The sequence below is a fragment of the Entelurus aequoreus genome, linkage group LG16, assembly GCF_033978785.1.
Source record: "Entelurus aequoreus isolate RoL-2023_Sb linkage group LG16, RoL_Eaeq_v1.1, whole genome shotgun sequence".
In the NCBI taxonomy this organism is placed as follows: domain Eukaryota; kingdom Metazoa; phylum Chordata; class Actinopteri; order Syngnathiformes; family Syngnathidae; genus Entelurus; species Entelurus aequoreus.
This window is the reverse complement of record NC_084746.1, coordinates 28,876,238-28,885,705: the sequence shown is the minus strand read 5'-3', so window position 1 is coordinate 28,885,705 and position 9,468 is coordinate 28,876,238. Positions and strand designations below refer to the sequence as shown.

Here is a 9,468-nt window from a genome sequence, read left to right as displayed (position 1 = left end):
TGTTAGAGCGAAATGCATAAGAGCTGCTTTTTCTTTGTAACAAAGTACACAAGTATGGAGGCATTAAACCTAAAAGAGCCTTATAAATGATAGTCAGCCATGCGTGCACTCAATGAAGCTATGTCTGACTTCATATACAGTTGACAGTGGTGGGTGAGACTACGACAGTCAGTAACAAATCTTAGTGCTGAGTGAAAAACAGTGTCCAAGGACTGGAGGCATTTAGATGAAGCACTAAAATAAAGCACGTCTCCATAATCAATTACGGGCAAGATAGTTGCTGTCACCAATTTCTTTCTGACTTTAAGAGAGAAGCAGTTTTTATTTCTAAAAAAGAAACCAAGTTTTACCCTAAGCTTAGAGACCAAGTTGTTAATATGGGCTTTAAATGAAAGCTCCTGATCAAGAGTAAAACCAAAGTACTTGTAATTTAAGACCTGGGGCCGTATTTATCAAGCGTCTTAGAGTGTCATTTTACACTTAAGTCCTGAGAATTTGCGAAATTTAGTCCTACTCTCAAACTTCAGAATAAAAGCTATTTATCAACTTTCTTAAGTCTAAGAATCACTCCTACTCTCCACGATATTTAAGAGACCTTCAGAGGTGTCTGAAGTGGTTAGGAGTTGCCAGCGAGGGTTGGCACTGAGGTGAGAGAGACGTGTGCGAACGTTCAGGGAGCGGAAGGATGTCCTGGCTTTGTTTGATGACGAGCAGCTGATCAAACGGTATCGTTTAGACAGAGCGGGTATTATTTTTGTCACAGATTTAATAATTTTCGATTCCTTGTTGATTTCTGCATGTGGCTGCAGTGGGCTAGTATATATAGAGCCACCCACACCAGTTTCAAATTAGTTGCCTAATTAATGAATTGGAAAGAAAATGTTATGAGAGTAGCGTATGTGTGAGGTGAGTGACGTCAGTGAGTGTGTGGGCGAGAGAAGAGAGGGAGCGGTAGCGTGAGTGCGGGCGGGGACTAGTTTGTTTTGTATTATTTTGTAGTTTATTGTCAAAAGATACACTCCCATTGTCCACTTAAATATGTCTAAGATATTTATTTATTCTTAGACAAGGGATTCCCTTCCGTGATTGGTCATTTCTATGGACACAGAAATGACGTCACCTAAAATTCCGTTTACGGCACATAGTAATGTCGTAATTCAGCTCTGAGTGTGACACTTAAGATTCAGTCCTACACTTCGCTGAAAGTGTGAGTAAGACGCTTGATAACTAACTTTTAAGTGCAGCTTTCAGCGAAGAATTTATTTACTCTTAAGTCAACTCTTAGCAGACTTCTAGCTTAGGAGTAATTCTAAGAAGCTTGATAAATACGGCCCCTGCTCTATAGGGTTTCCATTTGATGTTACAATATTTGGAATATTTTCCAGTAGCACCCTTGAATGAGAGAAAACCATTACCTTGCTTTTATCTGTATTTAAAACCAATTTAAGATCAAATAAGCGAGCCTGGATGACATCAAAAGCAGATTATAAAAACTCAAAAGCCTGAGTGATGGAGGTTGAACAGCAATAAATAATGGTGTCGTCTGCATAAAAATGGTACATTGCATTTGACAATTTTTTGCAAAGATTATTTAAGTAGATAGAAAATAAAATGGGCCCCAGCACTGAGCCTTGTGGAACTCCTTTGGTAATGTCCAGTAATGAAGAGGTAGCCCCAGCCACCTGTACACGTTGTGTCCTGCTGGACAGATAGTCTGTGAACCAAGCAGCTGCATTTTTAGATAATCCAACGTGATGAAGGGCTTGAATTAACAGACTGTGGTCTACAGTGTCAAATGCTTTTGACAAATCAATAAATAGGGCGACACAATATTTATTGCCGTCTACAGTCTTGATTAAATCATTGAGGACCTTAAGAGCAGCTGTAATAGTGCTATGCTGTTTTCTAAAACCAGATTGAAATGGAGATAAAATATTGTTTGATTCTAAAAAATCCTTTACCTGGTTACTGATGATCTTCTCAAACAATTTCCGTTTCATATGGCAAGGTAACCCGATGACAACATTACTTGGCTTCACAATGTCAGAATGAGTAATTTCAGAAGGAGTAAAACATATATTTGACACAGAAATACACCATAAATGAAGCTGGTTAGAATTATTCAGCACTGACCCACTTGTAGATATCAATAACCTTTGTGTAAATTCTGTAGTTTCAAAGGACCAGGTGATTGTTATTGCGTTCGGTAGAGTTAAAGGTTGGTGGAGCACATGGTCAGGTACTCCACTACAATTGCAGAAAACAAGTCCAGGAAAAAGCATTAATATTAAATAGAGAGCTTGTGTCAAAGTCATTGTTAAATTGTTTTACTACCTACCCAGGTCCAATATTCAAAGTTCAGATGTCCAGGCTACAACAGTTGGAAGGCCAAGCTAAGGCTAGCAGAGGCCCAGCCTTAGTCAGGCTGAGGCTAGGATAGATCCAGGCTGTGGCAGATGGAAGGCCAAGATGAAGCTAGTCGACCCAGACTGTAGGTAGTGGAAGGCCAAGCTGAGACTAGGATACATCCAGGCTGTGGCAGATGGAAGGCCAAGATGAAGCTAGCAGAGCCAGTCTGTAGGCAAAGGAAGGCCAGGATGAAGCTAGCAGATCCAATTTGATGCTAGCAGATCCCGTCTGTAGGCAGCGGAAGGCCAAGATGAAGTTAGCAGACCCAGTCTGTAGGCAACGGAGGGCCAAGCTGGGGCCAGGATAGATCCGGGCTGTGGCAGGTGGAAGGCCAAAATTTCAGTTAAGCAAAACATCTCCCGGCTTCAGCAGGTCAAAGGCCTCCAGATTTCCAAATCCAACAAAAGCAGTCAGAAAAGCCACTTTTTGGAAGTAAGCCTTCATTCATCAATTGTTACGCTTAAAACTAGTAAAATTTACTTAAATTGGCTAAAAAAGAGACTAAAACAGATAGATATTCAGATCACTTTGACAAGCAGACCAACAAAAGACAGTGCTGTCAGCCATCTTGGATTGGATCATTAGTCATTAGATATTGTCTTTACCGTTGTATATAAGTTGAAAAGGATTTGCAAATCATTGTATTCTGTTTTTATTTACGATTTACACAACGTGCCAACTTCACTGGTTTTGCGTTTTGTATTTATCCTCTAACCTGAGGAGCGTATACACAGGAAGGAATGATTTTAACTATCGAAATCAAATTGTTTATACACCGTATCGAATCTTATCAAATCCTTCATACACTAAATCGAATCACATTAAATTGTTTTGTTTTACAAATAATCGTTTTATTAAATGCATCTTAAGCCATGTATCGCGATGCGTATTGAACATCATAAAGAGAATTCCATCCCCTGTACCGAGTAACTGTACTTATTTACCTTTTTAAAGGAGATTTTCCTAACACTGATCAATGGCTGATCCCTACCCAAAAGTACAGTAAGCCAGAAACAAAAAATTGCTAACTGATCAGTGCTATTCACTTACAGCTATGACTTTACCATATGAAAACAAGAACAAGACTAAAACTAAACAAACTCAATCCTTGCATTGCTTTAAGCACTCTGGCAATGGCACGCAGACATAAGGAGCGCCAAAAACATAAAATCAGAAAATGGACAGCTTTCCAAAAGCTGTGACATGTTGTGTTGTTAATGCATTTTGGCTCCTCCTCCTGCACTGCTTGGGTACATTTCAAATCGTGCGTCCAGTGCAAAGGCCAAAGCTAGGGTAACACCAGATCCCACTTATTTACCAAAGGTCTAATTATTTACTTAGCTGCAGGCACAGATAAGGACACCTCTGCCTGCACGATATGACATAACAGCTTGAAGGAAGAAGTTAGGTATGACTTTTTAGTCAAAACATTGTTTGTAACCTTTCATTCAAGTACAATATTTTCTAACCTTTGTACCATACAAGTCAATCAAACCATTTTAAAACAGGAATGGTATTAAAATCTCTAATAAGGTCCCAGAGATGGTCATTTAGACCAGGGCAGTTGTATTGTATTATTTTATGATTATTATTATCATTACGCAATTTTTATATTGGACATGGACTTAAAATTCAGATTTCGAGATAGGCTCTCTCCATCGTTGAGCGCATGGTTTTGTGGGTGGGTGTGTGCGTTTGTGTGCCTGCTTATTTGCTGCTTGATACTCCTCCTCTGCAAGAACAGATTGGCTCTCGGAGAGGAGCCTCCTCTTTTTTCCGAGATTAAATCAACAGGAAAAAAAAGAACTAACCTGAACCAGTTCCAAGTGACTCATTGCTTCACTTGAGGTCAATAGTATATTGCTTTAAATGTCCTGGTGGCTCATAAACATCAACGCAACATGCAAAACAAGCAATGGTTGCGGTAGAACTTTGCTATTGAAAATATTTTTGTCTATGTAAGTTTGCTTGGTCCGGACTAAGTGGATGGGCTTCTGGCAGCGGTAAAGTTTAGATCCATGAAGGAAAGAAGAAAGTGAATGAATGTTTATAACTGAATGAATTTACATATGGATAAAAATGTGTTTCTTTTGTATCATTTTTAAAATTAATTAAGTAAAGTTTGACAACCTTTTATATCCCCTCCTGCTCCGGCCCAGCTGCACCAAATGATAATATAAATGCATTTAATAAAGTCAAATACAAATAAGGCAACAAGAGAAGTATCCTACACTTCTCTTTTGTAAAGTGAATCTGAACAGCTGATATGGGCATCTACATCAACTATATGATTTGCCTGAGAAGCTGGACAGGACAAAAAAAATAAATAAAAAGTTTGACAACCTTTTTTCAAAACACAATATAGAATGTGAGATATAACAGGATAATGCATGCATTTATCATTTGTTTTCAAAACGGTTCCCTGGGACCCCATTTTGAAAATTCGTAGCGCCAACACCGATTGACTATTGGAGCGTGCAAAACATCAGCAGATTAATATATGGGGGCCTTGACTTTGCTTTGAGACATAGGTGCAACGATTAAATTGAACTAAATTTGGAGAAAAAAAAAATCATTCATATGCTGTTGCTTCGGTTATTTTTTTAATGAGTGTGATAATTAAAAATGTATCAAATCCGGACAACATGGAGTGACAGGAACTTTAAATATGCAGACATAGTTTTTGCATGGCCACTGCAACAGAGTGCACATGAGAGCTGTGGTGTGCGGGTAACTTGATCTGTGTGGCGGTGAATGGATAGTTGTTGTTTTTTAGTTTAAAAAGAAAAAAATAATAATACCCACATATGGCATGTGGCATATGGCATGTGGACTTTTAATAGAATGAAAGTTATGACAAGCAGAAAAATATTTGTTTATCCCAGCCATTTTCCTTATAATACACATTTGGGCTATAAGGTGTGTTTGATAAGATTAATCGAACAAATTAAACAACAGTTTACTCGAGTACTAGAATAATCATCAGCTGCAGCGCTGTGTTTGTGTTCAAGTGAGCAATACCTGACGCTAGTTCAACAATTGTTTGGCTGTATTCCATTAACCAGGTGGTACCAAAAATGTACTACAGTACTGTGTATCACATAAAGTGCAATAAAGATTTCTATGTCAACACCCATATTTGGAATGGAGTCTAACCTAGTGTTTTACTTTTGTGCCCTTCCATCTAATGACGCACACCGCCCCCTGCCCAACAGGTCAAAGACCTATTGCGCTTTCACATCGTTATTCAAAACGCGCACAGCAAGGCTCAATCTCAGTCTTACAGCTGTTGGCAAGAAACGAGGACAACCACCATGATGCAGCGGACTCTGTTCAAGCGGAGTGCTGGGCTTCTAGCCCAGCAGGCGGCCACTGCTGCCGCTGCCACCCTCGACAGTCCACTAACCGCCAGGAGCGCACCTCTGCTGCAGCGCCTGGACCGCACCATGTCCTCTGTCACCATACCGCCGCCGGCGTGCATGCTGCGGCCACTGGAGGCGCCTCTGCGTCGTTTGTTCGGACCAGGACCCTCGAACGTCCCCCCGCGTGTTTTAGCTGCGGGGGCCAAGCCGATAATTGGTCACCTGCATCCAGAAATGTATGAGGTAATGCGCCTGTCCGGGACTTTTTACGCATAAGTGGAAGCAGGTGTCAATGCGTAATTACGCACAGGTTTTGACTTTAAGATCTAATTAAGTTCAAAATTTAATCTGACTTATGTTTTTATGTGAGATCAATCATGATGACCAAGCAAGTCCGTTGATGTTTTGTGTTTTTTTGTTAGATCATGAATGACATTAAGAAGGGGATCCAGTACGCCTTCCAGACCGAGAACAACATGACAATCTCAATGAGCGGGTCCGGTCACGCCGCCATGGAGTGTGCGGTGTTTAACGTCGTGGAGCCCGGGGAGAGTGTCCTCGTCGCCATTAACGGGATCTGGGGCGAGCGAGTTGCAGAAATCGCAGAAAGAATGGGTATGCAGCTTTACGCACAGAGGCGGAGGTGCCTCCATGCACTTACTAAATATGCGTATGATCCATAGGTGCAAATGTACATAGAATGGTGAAAACGCCCGGTGGATATTTCAGCAATCAAGAAATTGAACAGGTAAAACCGATGAAGTGTTGCATGTACGAATGGAAATGAACACACTTGTTTGCAGGCAATAGAGAAACACAAGCCGGTCCTGTTTTTCCTAACACATGGAGAGTCATCGGCTGGTCTATGCCACCCCATGGACGGCATTGGGGACATCTGCAGAAAGTGCGCCCCCTAGTGTTGTATATTTTTTTATAAATCATTGAGCAACTCCATTTTTAACGATAGTCTTATCTTTTTTTAGATATGATTGCCTCTTCCTTGTCGACACCGTTGCGTCACTCGGGGCAGCGCCCATTTTCATGGACCAGCAAAGTAAGACAACAATGTCAACAAAGTATCTCTTCAGTTCAGTATTGACATGCCTCTTGTTTTGCTGGTGCAGACATTGATATCCTGTACACGGGCTCTCAGAAGGCCCTGAACGCACCGCCTGGCACAGCACCCATCTCTTTTAATGACAAAGCATGGTGAGGTAAAATACACAAACAAATAACTGCACTAGGATTTTTATTTTTTTTAATTGTTTTTGTGTTATACCCGCACAGCCACAAAATGTTTAACAGGAAAACGAAACCAGTCTCCTACCTCTTTGACATGTCGCATTTGTCCAACTACTGGGGTTGTGACGGTAAACCAGCCAGAATGTAAGTGTGATGACAACCTGACTTTTATCATCGGAACATACAGTACAGGTCAAAAGTTTGGACACACCTTCTCCTCATTCAATGCATTTTCTTTATTTTCATGACTATTTACATTGTAGATTGTCACTGAAGGCGTCAAAACTATGAATGAACACATGTGGAGTTATGTACTTAACAAAAAAAGGTGAAATAACTGAAAACATGTTTTATATTCTAGTTTCTTCAAAATAGCCACCCTTTGCTCTGATTACTGCTTTGCATACTTTTGGCATTCTCTCGATGAGCTTTAACCATTTCAGGTGACTACCTCTTGAAGCTCATCGAGAGAATGCCAAGAGTGTGCAAAAAAGTAACCAGAGCAAACAATGGCTATTTTGAAGAAAATAGAATGTGAATGAAATAGGTTTATTACGGTCATATAATCAACAATTTTAGTTTAACAGTACAGATTATACATATTTAACAATCATACACATTTACACACAAAAAGAAAAGACAAATAATGGCCGAAAAGGAATAGGCTGAAGCCAAGGCTTATATTTGCCTATCCTATACCTTACATTGAAAATAAGACTTCCCGGAACATCAACATTCAAAAAATCAATGGGATGAATGTAATTGTTACTATATTTTATAATTTTCTATTATTTCACCTTTCAAGGCTTTCTTAAACCTTATCAAAGAACTACAAGTCTTCAACTCATCACTGAGCTTGTTCCACCATTTAACTCCTAAAACTGAAATACATTTGTATTTTATATTCGTTCTTACTTTACCTATTTAAAAAATCAATACCCCCCGTAAAATATAGTTGTCTCCTCTTAATTTAAATAACCTAAGAATACAAGCTGGAAGGCTGTTGTTCTTTGCTCGAAACATAATTTCCATTGTTTTTAAAAACACAATATCTGAACATTTTAACACCTTAGAACTTATAAATAATGGATTGGTAGGTTCATAGTAGCACACTTTGTGTATTATTCTAATTACCCTTTTTTGAAGTTTAATTATTGGGTCTATTATTGGTTTGTTTTAAACATTTCCCCAAACTTCAACACAATAGGTTAAATATGGAAAATTAAAAGAATAATACAACATATGCAGACATTTCTTATTCAGCATGTGTCTTACTTAATAAAGAATAGCAATGGATTTGGATATATATAAAACATGTTTTCAGTTATTTCGCCATTTTTTGTTAACTACATAATTCCACGTGTTCATTCATAGTTTTGATGCCTTCAGTGACAATCTACAATGGGGCGGTATGGCGTAGTGGGTAGAGCGGCCGTGCCAGAAACCTGAGGGTTGCAGGTTCGCTCCCCGCCTCTTGACATCCAAATCGCTGCCGTTGTGTCCTTGGGCAGGACACTTCACCCTTGCCCCCGGTGCCGCTCACACTGGTGAATGAATGATGAATGAATGATAGGTGGTGGTCCGAGGGGCCGTAGGCGCAAACTGGCAGCCTCGCTTCCGTCACTCTACCCCAAGGCAGCTGTGGCTACAAATGTAGCTTACCACCACCAGGTGTGAATGAATGATGGGTTCCCACTTCTCTGTGAGCGCTTTGAGTATCTAATAATAGAAAAGCGCGATATAAAATGTAATCCATTATTATTGTTATTATTAAATAGTCATGAAAATAAAGAAAACGCATTGAATGAGGAAAAGGTGTGTCCAAATGTTTGGTCTGTACTGTATTTTACACACCACTGATCACTACTTGATGTATTTGAAGGTATCACCACACTGGCCCAGTGTCTGGGTTCTTCACCTTAAGAGAGAGTTTGGCGATTCTTGCTGAAAAGGTAAGGGGACACTTTATTCCGGGATGCAGGAGAACCTTTGTTTACATTCTAAACCGGGGGTCTGCAACCTGTGGCTCTTTAGCGCTGCCCAAGTGGCTCCCTGGAGCTTTTTCAAAAATGTATAAAAATAGAAAAAAATATATTTTTGTTTTAATAGGGTTTCTGTAGGAGAACAATATGACACAAACCTCCCTAATTGTTAGATATCCCACTGTTTATATTAAACATGATTCTCTGATAACAGAATTTGGTGAGCGCCGTTTTATCCTACTAATATTGGCGGTCCTTGAACTCACCGTCGTTTATTTACACGGATAACTTTCTTCAACGATGCCACAAAAAGACATATTTCATGCCGCTTATTCTTCGTCTCATTTTGTCCACCAAAAGTTTTATGCTGTGCGTGAATGCACAATGGTGAGCTTTGTTGATGTTATTGACTTGTATGGAGTGCTAATCAAGCATATATGGTCAGTGCATGACAGCAAGCTAATCGATGCTAA

At 39.8% G+C, this 9,468-nt stretch overlaps 1 protein-coding gene across 1 annotated transcript; it reads left to right on the top strand.

The window, feature by feature from the left end:
- Nucleotides 1–5,669: 5,669 nt before the first annotated feature.
- Nucleotides 5,670–9,148, top strand: LOC133630803 (alanine--glyoxylate aminotransferase-like). Its single transcript, XM_062022557.1, has 8 exons — nucleotides 5,670–6,014; nucleotides 6,194–6,386; nucleotides 6,455–6,519; nucleotides 6,575–6,675; nucleotides 6,755–6,825; nucleotides 6,896–6,980; nucleotides 7,059–7,157; nucleotides 8,896–9,148. The coding sequence occupies exons 1-8, from the start codon at nucleotides 5,724–5,726 to the stop codon at nucleotides 9,131–9,133; spliced, it is 1,143 nt and encodes a 380-aa protein (XP_061878541.1). The 5' UTR covers nucleotides 5,670–5,723; the 3' UTR covers nucleotides 9,134–9,148.
- Nucleotides 9,149–9,468: the final 320 nt, after the last annotated feature.

What these genes read in the sequence shown, in the direction of transcription:
- LOC133630803 (XM_062022557.1), top strand. Translation starts at nt 5,724, where the DNA reads ATGATGCAGCGGACTCTGTTCAAGCGGAGTGCTGGGCTTCTAGCCCAG. An exon ending in TGCATCCAGAAATGTATGAG is followed by an intron (nt 6,015 to 6,193) that starts GTAATGCGCCTG and finishes TTTTTTTGTTAG; the next exon opens with ATCATGAATGACATTAAGAA. An exon ending in GCAATCAAGAAATTGAACAG is followed by an intron (nt 6,520 to 6,574) that starts GTAAAACCGATG and finishes ACTTGTTTGCAG; the next exon opens with GCAATAGAGAAACACAAGCC.